The sequence below is a fragment of the Brachyhypopomus gauderio genome, unplaced genomic scaffold, assembly GCF_052324685.1.
Source record: "Brachyhypopomus gauderio isolate BG-103 unplaced genomic scaffold, BGAUD_0.2 sc66, whole genome shotgun sequence".
Lineage (NCBI taxonomy): Eukaryota > Metazoa > Chordata > Actinopteri > Gymnotiformes > Hypopomidae > Brachyhypopomus > Brachyhypopomus gauderio.
This window is the reverse complement of record NW_027506887.1, coordinates 1,348,183-1,362,380: the sequence shown is the minus strand read 5'-3', so window position 1 is coordinate 1,362,380 and position 14,198 is coordinate 1,348,183. Positions and strand designations below refer to the sequence as shown.

Below are 14,198 nucleotides of genomic sequence, written 5' to 3'. Positions count from 1 at the left end.
AATTTTGAATATCCTGAAGAACATGAGATGATTTGTGTGTGCTAAAATCAACCCAGTGCATAACCATGCCAAAATCACCCAACAGCAGGGGACAAGGCTGGACACTGGGTGTAGCAGAGGATGGAGAAGACACACCACGTCCAGCATGTCCACCTGACCTGCACCTTGGGCCAGCTCCCAAAACAACTTCCAACAGATCTACTGCCTGGGGAGAGCGTCAGACTCCCTCCAACAGAGGGCTTTGTGGCCTTGCTATACAGATGGATGGTTTTTATAGAATGCTCATAGATTTTCTCTGAGTCGATTCCCCACACGTACAATTAACTCAGTAGTTGAACAGCACTTTAAAAGCATCCTGCTGTTACTGTTGTTTTGCACAGACACCGGGGGGAGCTGTAGGATCTCCCAGTGGTGCAGTCCCCTAGCAGGGTTCCTGCTCCAAGAGGAAGGGTCCAAGTTCAACCAGCACTGTGTGCCTTAGCCACAGGTCCAGCACCCCCCCCCCCCAAAAGATAAAAATGGAATAATGAAGCAGAGAGGGAGAGAGGACAGGGAAAGAGTTCCATCTGCACCTTTCAGTAACTGATGCACCTTTGTTTAAGTATCATTGACCTGGGTTGTGATCAAGCCCCCATAAAAAATCCATAACACTGCAAAACTTGGGCATTGGGAGGGATTTTGTTGGGCAGGCGGTAAAATTGTCATCTTCCTGACCCATGTGACAAATGTCCTGAAAGAGGAGACCGTGTCCTCACACACACACACCCCAACAAGCAGGAACACCCTTCAGACATCTACCAGGTGTGTCCACAAAATGTATTCTGAACATACACAAACACTGTCTTTGGTCAACACTGGCCAGACCTTGCAACTTCAGATATAAGTGCAAAACACAGTTAGAGTGAGAGAGTGAGTGAGAGAAGAGAGAGAGAGAGAGAGAGAGAGAGAGAGAGAGAGAGAGAGAGAGAGAGAGAGAGAGAGAGAGACAGGGGAGAGAGAAAGAGGGGCGCACGCAGAGAAGAGGGGATTATATGTTATACTGGCAAAATGCAACCACATACACTTCTACAGATGCAGTACATCGATCAAGCTGCATGCACACACACACACACACACACAATAAAGAAGTATACGCACAATATAAGGCAACACATATGCACATGCACAACTTTCATGAGCACACACACACACACACATGGGCAGACACCCCCCCCCCCCCTCCTGACAGCTCATCAAAAGGCACAAGGAGCCTGTGATTACTGGTGGACACATAAATCCAGCTGGAACTGATTTAGTGTGATGGTGAGTGGAGGGCAGACAATAAACCATCACTCATACAGGAACTCGCGCGAGAGTGTCATAGTGAGGGGCTTTCCCACCGAGAGAGAACAGACCATTCCAGAAACTGATATATGACTGTAATATCTGCTACCTTCTGTTCTAGGCTTCAGCTGCAACATAATGATCTCACCCAGTCTCACCATTTAAACACACACACACCCTTTCACTCAAACTCTCCCTTTCTAACAAGCTCTGCAACATCACAAATGGATATGACGCAGAGAACAGCCATGACTCCTCCCACACCACACACTCCTCCAAGTGTGTGGGTGTGTCTGTGTGTGTGAGAGAGAGAGGTGATTTAGTTTCTAGATTTCATTTACGCCCGTACAGCTTTACATTCAGCTTCAATCCTTCACATTAATCACCAGTTCACCAGTTCCGGTCTGTGACGAGCACGAGTCTCTAAACTGTTTTCTTACTTGTTGAGAATGTTGGTGTAATTGTCCAGAAGAGATGAAACATTCTTCATTAAACCGAATCCCAAAGCAACACTGACTGGAGGTCCAGGCACCAGCAGATTTTATTTACAAATAAAAGCTTTTATCTGGCAGGGTCAGTAGAAAGGAAGTGGAACGTCTTTTTAGCTCGTTTTGCAATGGAATTTGTTTTGTGTTTTAAAATTATGACATCAGCATTTAGCTTCCCAGTATGGTGGAGGTTTGTGCAATAATTCACCTCCCTGACCAGGTTATCTAGTGTACACAGTGCCACCACCCCTCCCTATGTGAACACATACGCACACACCCCTATTTGGGTCAATCAACATGGCCACCAAGAGAGATGTACAACACACAACAGTGATGTCCTTCTCCCTTTCCTTGAGCTGCACTCTCAAACACTGTGGCCCAGCTGCTCAGAGCAGTCTGGAGAACAGCTGCTAGCCCTTTTCTACAGCTGTTGTTTCTACAACTACACACAGTAGGATTTGCCTTACTACCACGCTAAAGGAACTACCTCCAGACAGTAGTTCACTCTCGGAATCGGGTTCAAATCCAGGTTCAAAGTCCAAAGCTTGAATAAGAGTTCAGATTTCTATCCTCAAGGCACTTTTCATATGCCACAACCTCTCTTGCGAAACTCACACCACTTCATACTATACGATTTTACATTAGACTTCCAAACTCCAGCATCTTGAATGGTGCACATGGTGTAGCCAGCAAAATATTTGCTAGATCTGCGAACGCAGCAGGCAAACAGGCAAAAAAAGTTGGTTTTCGTGTGCCCTGGCCTCTGTAAGGACGCGCGGTTCTGGTAAATGTAAATGTACCGCCTGCAGGCTAAGCTCCTCACAAAACTGCTGACTTCTATAAGCACTGGGAAGTCTCCCAGAACCCTGGAGCACAGCACGGTCCTCGCTCGCTGGCTGGGTTTAACCAGGTGGAAATGGAGGAGCAGTAGAGGATCACAAGTCAACCTGTGTCAGAAGGTGTCAAACCTTCTCCACGGAGAGCATTCTAGACACGAGAAAAACACAAAAGCAAGAAACAGAGTAATAAGTCACTCCCAACACCCAGGAAGGGTTCGATCAGCAGCATGTAAACCTGTTCAACCCGTCTCTGTTTAGTCAGCTTAAAGACGGATAGCAGGAACATTTCTGCAGTTCAGAAGAAGTGTTTCACCTTTACACGTCAGCCCTCCACACAGAATCAGGGATCAGAGACGCCATGCTAATGTACACGCCATGCTGTCAAACGGCTTCAAAGCAAACTAAACAAACCATCTTCACAAGACTTCATCCAAGCGCAAAGCAGCAAGATAGGATGATTCAAACAGTATAAGTGAAATCACTGTCATCACTTTTAGATTGATGTTACTGGTAAAAATGTAGCCAAAACATTTTGGGCCAAAACAGTAAATCATGTCTGTAACATGGTTGAAGAACATAGCCCTTAGGATGCGCTCTCTAATAATTAAAACAATTTTATCATCATCAGTTAAAACGTGGTTCATATCCCTGACGGCTCATTTTCAGGGCAGCTGTTGTGTGTGTACACACACACGTCAGTATCCACAAGATTTATTTACCAATCAGCATAGAGAAACCAGGCTGGGGGCCACCACCTGTTACCGTGGTTACCGGTACTCCAGACCTCAATCATCCTCAAATAGACCATTTGCACGCTCCGTTGGTCAAGGGGCTGGGGTGGGTGGGGCCAAGCTCCCACGTCTTGTGCTTTACGGCTCAGGGGTGTAGGTTACAAAAACCCCACCAGAGACTACACACCGTGAGGGAAGGTTGGGCAGTGTTTGAGCAGCACAGCTGGCATGATGGCGAGAGTTATGCAGGGAGGGCACGTCTGACGAACGCCAGCTAAAGCTGCAGGGACAGCTGCATAAACACCTAGCCCCACACCACCAAACACCTAGCCCCATACCACCAAACACCTAGCCCCACACCACCTAGCCCCACACCACCAAACACCTAGCCCCACACCACCAAACACCTAGCCCCTCACCACCTAGCCCCACACCACCAAACACCTAGCCCCACACCACCAAACACCTAGCCCCTCACCAAACACCTAGCCCCACACCACCAAACACCTAACCCCTCACCACCAAACACCTAGCCCCACACCACCAAACACCTAGCCCCTCATCACCTCACCACCTAGCCCCACACCACCTAGCCCCACACCACCTAGCCCCACACCACCAAACACCTAGCCCCTCATCACCAAACACCTAGCCCCTCACCACCTAGCCCCACACCACCTAGCCCCACACCACCAAACACCTAGCCCCACACCACCTAGCCCCACAACACCTGCTACGCCCACACCAGCAGACAGGTGGAATAGCGCCGTGCACGCATGCATGCGTGTCTGTTTATGCACATGGCAGTTTCACCCCAACCTGTCTGACAGGTCCGATCCAGGGACTCACGGTCATTTCCGACCAGCGTCACCAGTGTGCTGGTGGACAGTGGCCTGACAGGAGTGGCCCTTCCCCACTCACAAGCTTCAGCCAGGGCCAGGACTGAGCCGGCCGAGACCCTGGGGAGCAGGCAGCAGGGGGGTGGATGAGAACGAGTAAAAGGGAAAAGTGTGTGTGTGTTTGTATATGAGAGAGAGGTGGCAGATAGCAAGATAAAAAAAAAACACAAGTTTATTTTTTCTTCCTATCTGTCAGTGACTAATGTGGTGACAAACTCTGACCAGTTTGGCAGGATTCCAAACATTCTGGATCTTGAGCTTTGGTCTCAAAACAGAGAGACGCGTCAACAAGTGACCGGAACATTCCGCAACATTGCTCACTCTGTGAAACACGCAGGTACGAATGAGCACTTCTGCTGTCTTTGCTTTTTGCAGTTTTGATTAAAAACTGTCCAGGAGGAGACCTTGACCGCCCCGGGGGTCAAGGAGCTCGTCTGCTCCTTCCCACTTCAGCACAGAGTCATGAGGCCAAGCCCAGCAAGAGAAGAGTCAGTGGTGGAGCCAAACTCACAGACCGACAGGGACAAAAGTCACAGGAATCAGGAAGTGACACAGAGGAAACGATGTAGACCTGTCACTAAACACAAAGAGCCAGGCATGTGATTTATAAAGACTTCATAAAAGCCCTAAAAACCATACTCAGTCTGAGATTCCAAAAACGCCTTGAAATGTGAAGTAGCCAATCAGCAGACAGACTGCACCACTGAAAAAACTTCAGGCCATTGGCTGATTTTTTTTTAATTTATGAGGGAGTCTCCCCCCCCCCAATATATTCTTGAAAATCAGGAGGAACATTAGCTGTACTTTGTATGAAATCTCACACACACTTTGGCTTGAACAGGTCTCTGGATGACTTTTTATCTCTCCTTTCGACACATGCTGAAAGGAAGACTACAACGCTGACAAAAATGCAGACAATATTTTCTTTAACAGTTCCTCTTAAAGAGACACGTGTGTTTATTTTCCCACCCATCAAAGGCACGAGGGATACTGCAAGACAGACATCTCCGCTGTAGTTTATAAACCAATGTAAACACCAGGCTGATGAAAACATGATATAAAGCCTCTATAAAAACACTGAATAAGCCCATCTGAGTACTCATAACATGGGCTAGAACATACATGGACATGTCTCCATCATCTTATCGACCATAAGATCAAAAGGTTGATTCATCATTCTGCTCCTCCTCTCGACTCTGGAGGTAGCAGACACACCAGGTTCCTCTTCATCTGAATGGAGAGAAGGATGACAGAAACTGCCTTTAAAGAAGGCAAGACCTGCTCCCAGAGGAGCACTGGGTGGAGAGGGACATGGCTTCCAGCACAGGCAAACCTCAGCTCCTCCCCTTCAAAAAGAAACGCCTCCCGTTACCACGGGGAGCGGAGGACAGTCCAGCCACTGGCGCTCTAGGAGGGGCGTTTCCTTAAAGTGATGCAGGAATTACAGAGCAGGCCAGAACATCTTTACTGGGCAGCCTGGTTTAAACCCAGCCACTGATCTGGGACCACATGAGAGGGTTCAGAACAGCATCACACGGAATGGAGCCCCCCAAACACACACACACACACACACACACACACACACACACACACACACACACACACACACACACACACACACACACACACTGTAGTAACGTGCCAGCTCAGTGAGAAAACGTTAAAAGGAAAGAAAAAACTTGGACAACAAAACCAAGGCATTCCAGCGCTGTGCTAATTTTACAGCATTACTGCACAATGAGAAGTATAAATATTGTAAAAAGACTAAGTAATCCATAATATGTATCTACATGTAGATAAATGTGAAGTTCAGGTCATGGCCCCAGTCAATTCACCAGCCTCATCAACACACCGCAACAAACAGCCACATCACTGCCACTCACATCACGTGGCCATCACATCAGTTACCATGGCGAGAGAGAGATGACCAACAACAAGACTGAGCAGAGCAACAGAGCTTCGCCGATAATTAACGAAGATGGACAGAAGATTCCAGCAATTAAAAAGGTGTTAATGAGCGATGCAGCTGCAAATGAGCAAGCGTAACACACACACACACACACACACACACACACCAACACACACACACACACAAAAAGGAAAAGGCAATCCTTTGGAGAATAAGCACAAGACTGCACAGGACTAAATCCTAGAGCCTGATAGTCCAGCACACACATGGAGGCAGGATGACTCCACACTGGACTTCAGTGCAGCCATCATGTCCCTCCAACACCTCTCCATCTGGGCACCCACACCGCCATTCAGACAGTCGGCTCCACCCTGCTCCCTCGACACAGCTGATCAGTCAGTCCGTTAAACGCCAGACGACATTGTTAAAAACCCTGGAATTCGAGCTGACGGACAGGTGTTGACAGGCTGTGCAAAAAATCCAAACACGACAGATTTGGCACTTTATGGACATGCAGTGATGATGAGGGACCGCAGAACACACCAAAACAAAAACATCTGGAATATGTCAGACAGAGAGAATCCTACACACAAATGTTTGGCTGGGTTGAATCAAATGTCCCCATCATTGTTTTAACTGCAGCTGGTCAGCCACATCTACGATGATTCATATAGACGCCTTTAAAAACCGAATAAAACAAGCATTGTATTAGTATACGAGGAGAAATGTCACCAGCAATATGGGGTGTTCCTATGGCTGGGCATGTTCATCTTCAGGCTGAGCCAAAACTCAAAAAACTTCCGTCTCATCTTAAGATCTGCCCAGAGGCATAGAAAACTGCATTTTCATGTGCGTGTCTGATGTGTATCTGAGAAGTGGAATCTTTCCCAATGAAAGATCCACAGTGTTTGTGTTTGTGTGTGTGTGTGTGTGTGTGTGTGTGTGTGTGTGTGTGTGTGTAAGGGGGGGTTAAGCCTCATCACAATATTCTGGGGTCGTGCTGAAGCAATGCACCCAAGCTGTTCCTCTAGGCAGCCCCAGTCTGATAAGAGAATCTGATTAACCATCAGCCTCAACGGTCCATTCTCTTACTGAAGCATCTGTTCTTCCATCAGACGTGTCTGCCTCCTGCGTTCACAATACTTGGCTGCCACATACCGCCAATCCAACATAATAAGAGGAAAAGAAACAATGAATAAATGAGTCCGCATGGAAGCAGCATTCCACGAAAGACTACGTCTCCATAGGACACACGAGCAGCACAGCTGATGGGTAGTGAATCAGGACCGCATCCGTTCCATGCTGATCCAAGATCAGTTTCGTGACACAGACTTAAGCGCCATACCTTCCCATTGCTCACCTGAACGAGCATGTGGAGACCCTGACGGTTAACTGAGGACCTGAAGTGCATGCAGTAGGAGGTGCTGAGAATCATTGCTCTTAAAAGCATTCGGACAGTAACCTGGGCTCACTGAAGCTCTCCCATCAGCTTTATGATCAGGGCTTTGCAGTGTCAGGCCCACAGCCTGCAGTCTCTGCACATTCTGACTGTCTGTCTCCATAAGTCATTCTCAGCAGGCCTGATTCCTCATGGTCAGTTGATCTCAGTCTGCAAACAAGTGCTTAATTCTATCAGGTGTCACTGCAGCGTTGATGGGCCTCAAACGTCCTGGCCCTGTGCAAATTAGACAGGGTTGCCCTAAAAAAGTACTCAGACATCCAAGAGCCCAAATGTCTCATCAGAAAACTACCCAGAATTTCACTTTTCACCTTCACCACCAACAACATGTTTACCAACGTGGAATTATTAAATTACAACTCAGCATTTATTACCATGACAACTACAAGGCCACACCCTCTATAAACCAACTGTGGGCACCTTCAACAGCCTCTCTGCTGGTGCAGCTGGTGCTGGTCTGGTTAAGCTGCTCCTAATTAGAGGTCGTTCGAGGGTGCCTGGCTCTTCACCAGCAGTTAGGACACGTCGAACAGAGGGGAGAGGACGGGAGCACAGAAAGGACAAAGTGGTGTCCTCCAAAACCAGTCTGCAGGCGCACCCAACCCCCCTCCAGCTCGAAGGGAAAAGAACTAATGACAAGCGGAACAAGTTCCAGACCACCTTCCTCCACCGGCCCTGGACAGACAGCATTTCTCTTTGTTCCAAAGCAGCGTGGCTTCACAGGTGATTGACTCGGACATTCCTGTCCTCATGAACAAAAGAGGAGGAAGATAAAATAAAGTCTGAGGCCAAAGTCGCCCCTTCCTCTTATAAACAAAAAAAAAGAGGGAACCTAAAAAGACAATTATTTGAAAATATAAAAAACTAATTTTTGTACCTACAAACAATGAATCCCCTGTTCTGCTACTGGCTGTGTAATGCTCAGTGAATTCAAAGCCTTAGTCAGGTATACGAGATGTCAACACCAGTGTATCTGAACTGATCTGAGCCAGGGTCATCCAGCGTTGGCTTAATCCTCTGCTAGCTGATCAAACAACTCGCATAGCTCTGACCCCACCTTCCACCTGCAGCCACGTCCGCTCTACGGAAAAGCTCTCCTGCACGGTCTGAATGATAATCAAGCTCGGACAGCTCAAAGCCAAATCTTAAACATCAAAAGGAAAGCGTCAGTATGTCAATATGAGCTAAAACGTTTTTCCCAAAGCCGAACTGGAAATGTTTTCAACTTCACTTTACCGTAGACAACAAACAGACTTCAACTGGACCGAGAGGAAAACCTAAAACAAACCACAACCCCTCAGTCTACTTAAGTTATCTAGCCTACCTCCACTACCACACCCCAGCACTGGAACTCCTCAGCCTCACACACAAAACCAAATAAAAACCTCAGTTCACTCAATATACAACATACAAGCACCCAGAGTAACTAGGGATCATTCCAAAATCCTGCTTCAACACACAAGAAGAAAATCACCTCAGGAGACTTAATACATCAGAACTGTAATTAATATGCATCATGTTCTAAGCAAGAGAGCCACACCTGGTTTACTTAGCAGGCCAACATGGGCCGTACTCCAAGTGACCTTTGACCCACCCCCAACAGCTCAGCATTGTTTACCATGATTCTAGTGTAAACAGAGGCCAATTTTTCCAGTCTGCTGTAAGGACGTATACGACTATGAAAAGGCGTCTACCTGCTAATGTTGGGTTCTGGGGAAGACAACGGAAAAAGCAGTTTCCTTTGTGGAAGAGAAACAGAGCAGATCAGTCAGCCGTGCTGCACGATTTGGGCTGCCACAAAGATCTTCCCCTGGCTCCAGGTTAAATGTTATTATGCAGCCATCTTGTCAGTGATGTCTGGTTAACTGCTTCCAGCCCTACTAATGCAAAACTCTATACATTTATAAACGTGTCTATGGGTGCTATAGCTGTGAATAAGTCATCTTAGAACTTTGCATTCCTTCTAAAAAGAAAAAACACAGCTTCAAAGTTATGAAAGTAAAAAAATTAGATGGAAGTCGTAATTTTAAGATTAATGAAAGTGAGAACATAGAAGCTTCAGGAGTAAACAGCACTGCAGGATATTGTGGAGGCTACAGTTTAAAGACAGAACCACCAGAACCAGCTTCCAGCATTAAAAAAATGGCCAAGGTCATTTCATGGTATGGCTATTGTGCTGACATTTCAGACTATTGTGAGAATGTGAATGTGTGTGTGTGAGAGAGAGAGAGAGAGAGCAGGTGCTATTGCATAAATACATTTTGCATTGTAAAACACCAAAAAATGTCCAAGCTAGAGGAAGCAAAATTAAAAGCAATCTGAACACTTCAAATAAGGTAAATGGATATTCAAATAAGAGACATTCTACATTCATTGACAGCCTATATCTTAAAGTCCAAAAAATACTGCAAAACATCCCTTCTCCCTTAAGTGAAAAAGGTGGAATTGCAAATGTACTAGGAGTGCTTTCACCATACATTCCAGACATGACAGATGATGTTCTTTATGATGAAACTAAACACCAGTAACATTCACACAGAGAGAGAGAGAGAGAGAGAGAGAGAGAGAGAGAGAGAGAGAGAGAGAGAGAGAGAACACAATACCCAGTGGTGCTCCAGGAATGCAGCTGAGGTTGATTGGCTGGTTTCCTGATATTGTGTCAAGTCGGTGAAACAGGGCAGAATGGGCAACATCGCGCTGGCCAAAGGCGACACTAGAACTTTAACCATGCGATGAGCGCGAGGCCCACAGGTACACATCAGTAGCCCATGCAAGCGCGAGACCTACACTCTGGGGTCTCTGATGTCTCCATCTGTGATTTATAGTTCGGGGTCAATGTCTTCTATTCCGCCTCCACGCTGACATGATTTAACGCAAAAAGAACTGTTTCAAACAGATGATTTGTGACTGCTGAGAAAAGCGGTCTCATGTTTAGTAACCACACACATGATGTACGGCGTAGAGGCGGTGAGTCCGGCTGCCTCTCAAGACTCTTCAGGTGAAGTTACTCTGACCCATTCAACTCATCAACGCGCTGTGGTGACTACAGCCAAACTATAGATCACGGCCAAATAATAAACACAGAATACAAACCTACGTGTACATTTATACCAGGAACTGCGGAACATTAAAGAAACGGGCTTCAGGGTTTATTCCGTCCCATGGCCCAGATCCTGATCTTAACAGTTGAAGTTAACAGGGAGTCGCTCCGTGTCGCTTACCTTGCCTGACCGTTTTCAACCTAACGGGTCCTTTGAAGTTCTTCAGGATGTTTAATACGTCGTACAGCGGTAATCCGGAGACGGAGAGGGTCTCCACCTCCAGGAGTAATTCCCCCTCTGACAGTGTTCCACTTTTGTAAAGCAAGGCATGATCGTGAATGTGTCCGATATAGGCGAACTCGCCCTTCTCCGCGCCGCCAAGCAGCTGCACGTTGAACTCGCCACCAGCGTCTTTACAAACCGTGCACTCGTTAACTTTGGTGCTCCAGTGATTTTTCTTCTGCACCACTTTGGACATTGTGAGTAAGATCCGTCCGGAAACAGGTAGTCCCACTGATAAAAAGAAAAGGGAAAATCAAAAGAGAGGTTTCATATGCTGAAATATCCAAACGTAACGCAGAAAGTTTCTATTCGTTCCTTCGCACCCTGAAAGCACCTTTTGCGCCACACACACACAAAAATCAAGCCATCCTTATTCGAGAGTTAACTTAAGTGGAACTCCGACCACACCAGCTGCTTCTAATTCGTGTGCATTATATTCCTATTTTTTTACATCTTTTAATCCTCTTGATCAAGCTCATCTGAGTCCGCTTTAGTTTCAGTAACGCCTTGCGTCCACACTTTAAAATTTCCGCTCTTCTTTCTGAGTAGCCAAGTTTTTTCTAAGTCACTTTATTAATTTCTATTTCTAACATGCGGCTTTTTTTCTATAGGCGGGTCGTTTTGGTTGGTGGCTCACCACTGTTCACGGCTCCTTTAAACAGGTACAACGTTGTCTTCTGTTTTGTTACATTTCATCCTATTCTGCCTGTTCCAGCCATAGGACGGAGCGATAGTAAAACAGACGCATGCGCTTTGCTTCCCTCCGGAGTCTTAAAAGGAAAACCGACATGTGATGAACGCAGGGTCCTAGAGTCCTCAAATTCTGCAGGGCCTCACATTTTTTGCAGTGTGTTAAACCTATTGAACCTATAGATGTTCGAATAAATCGTGATAAAATGTCCTAAACGCCACCTTAGGTTTGAATAGTTAAGGACGACATTTCTTATTGTTTTTGTAATTTGAATTAGATTGACCATCAATTACCACAAATCAATAAAACAAGTTCTTCTGGACATACACAAACATAACCTTTAATTTTCAAAACTAATTCTAATTGTAATGTGATGGTTTGCGAATGCTCCACGGTCCTTTCCATATACGGATCTGTGAGTCAGTCTGATACAATGAGCGGACCACGTATACCTGAAAGGTGAGTTTGAACTGTCAACAGCGGAATGCGGTGCGGAAGCGTGTGTTCTGCCGCGTGAAGCCACGCCACACGACCGGCCCTGTCATTCCGGTTTAACCAGACTCCTCTGTCTTCCTCATAGCTTCGTGAAACTGGCCAGTGGCCATATTTGCATGTTTCATATATATTGGCACAACACAGAATTGGAAAAGTAGTCATCGTCATCATTCTTTTCTTATAGCCATCTATATGCATCTATATATGGCAATCGCATGATTCAGCTATGTGTGTGTGTGTGTGTGTGTGTGTGTGTGTGTGTGTGTGTGTGTGTGTGTGTCTGTATATATAGACATGGGGGGTGTGTCTATGTTTGTGTGTGCGTGTGGGTCTCAGGTAGGCTACCATCTCCGTCTCAGGTTGTCTGATGTTGCCACTGAGATCAGACAGGCTGTGTCGGTCAAATAGGCGGTAGCATCTGAGCTCTGTGCCCACACGATGCCCGCTGATGTCTGAACGGTGCAGGTGATGGCGTGTTTTAAGCCGAAACCGGCTGAGCTCCCTGTGGTCCTCATTACAGCCGGCGGTCCCCTGGGAGAAACTCACCCAGCCAAGCCCCTGCATGTGGGCCGCCACAACCATGACGCAAGCACTCTGCCTAACCTCATTTGTCCTCCCGAGAGGCGCCAGACCACATTTCAAGGAGTAAAGTGAGTGATGCTCGAGCAGGCCTGAGAACAGTGGGCGGAGCCTGCCGCTCCCTCCGCCAGCTGGGGCCAGCCCACATACACAGGCCGGGCCTGGAATTTGCAAGCGCTTGCATAGCATGCAAACTCTCTGCTGAGCAGAGAAGTCTGTGGCAATGAAGAAGAGAATGAGAGCAGGTGAGAAAGAGAGGGAGAAAGAAAAAGAGAGAGAAAGAGAAGGAGAATGCTTCAAATGCATGATCTTCAGCAGCTCGACTAGCCCAGCTTGCACTGGTCTGACTGGCACTCCATGCCTGCTGGGGCGGCTTGATGCTTTTCCTTTTGTAATTTAATTATTTTGCTTTGTGAATCACTGTCATTAAATCTAATTTAAGTCAGAATTACATAAAATGTTTCTCTTAGTTGTCAGGATTTCCTGGAAAATGAAAGAAGTCTGAAAAGAGATAATCTTTCCCCAAATATTAGCCATGCATGACAAGTTAATTATTATTGTTAATAATGAACCATGTCTATGCATCAACAAAATTGGTGGTTTTTACTTATAATTATATATGAGGACATTTATTTATTTATTTGTGCGTTTATTATTTATAATAAATAAAATTTTCTTCTTTTTCAAAATTCCCTGTTAAAATATTCTCTATTGGAAATTGTCAATTAGTTTTAATGTCAATAATAATTTACATAAAGATTAAAAATGTTATGATCTGCTTTAAAAATTGTGGGACTAACAACAACACTTACATGATCAGTTACTCTAGTCAGTGACATCAGTTACTCTAGTTAGTTACATTACTTAGTGACATCAGTTACTCTAGTTAGTGACATTGGTTGTCACTATGGAGCACATGATTCAATGATGGGCACTATATTGATATTATATTTCCAGTAGGATTGTTGAATAAAGTAAGTTCAATAAAGCATCTACTGATATATATTACAGAATTGTACTTATACCTGTTTTACAGAGGCTATGTGAGTGATTCAAGCATTATGACAACATATAAAAATGTAAAATACTCAAACTTTGTGTTTTATAAACTTTTTTATTTAAATTCTTTGTTTTTAAAATTTCAATTTAACTTTTGATGAACTGTGCAACATTTTTTCTCCCTTAGCAAAGCCCTTCCCCAGGTGGGAGATCTCAGGCTATAATGAGCTTCTTCATTATGCTTGCCTCGCTTTGCCTACTCATGGCATGTCTTTTCCTTTTTATTTTACACATTCTAGTGTTTTTGTTGTAGTTTTCTCTGAAGCTCTGGCACAGCCACATGCTTCACCCCTACTCCTCGGCTCTTGTTAATGAACACCCTGCTCACTCCTGCTGTAAGCTGTAATGCAGCCCTGAGCACATCGCAAGTCTCTCTTCAAAAAGCCATTTGGTTGGGGGGGGT

At 45.7% G+C, this 14,198-nt stretch overlaps 1 protein-coding gene across 11 annotated transcripts in view; it reads right to left on the bottom strand.

The window, feature by feature from the left end:
• Positions 1–11,738, bottom strand: part of magi1b (membrane associated guanylate kinase, WW and PDZ domain containing 1b) — a 96,445-nt gene extending 84,707 nt beyond the window's left edge. For 8 of the 11 annotated variants that reach the window (XM_076989156.1, XM_076989163.1, XM_076989161.1 and 5 more), the window contains exon 1: positions 10,870–11,704. In XM_076989156.1, the coding sequence (XP_076845271.1) occupies positions 10,870–11,167 (298 nt within the window). In that variant the 5' untranslated portion in view covers positions 11,168–11,704. Of the gene's footprint in view, positions 1–10,869 lie in introns of all 11 variants that reach the window. The other 3 variants (XM_076989164.1, XM_076989167.1, XM_076989157.1) reach the window with 2 other exon arrangements.
• Positions 11,739–14,198: the final 2,460 nt, after the last annotated feature.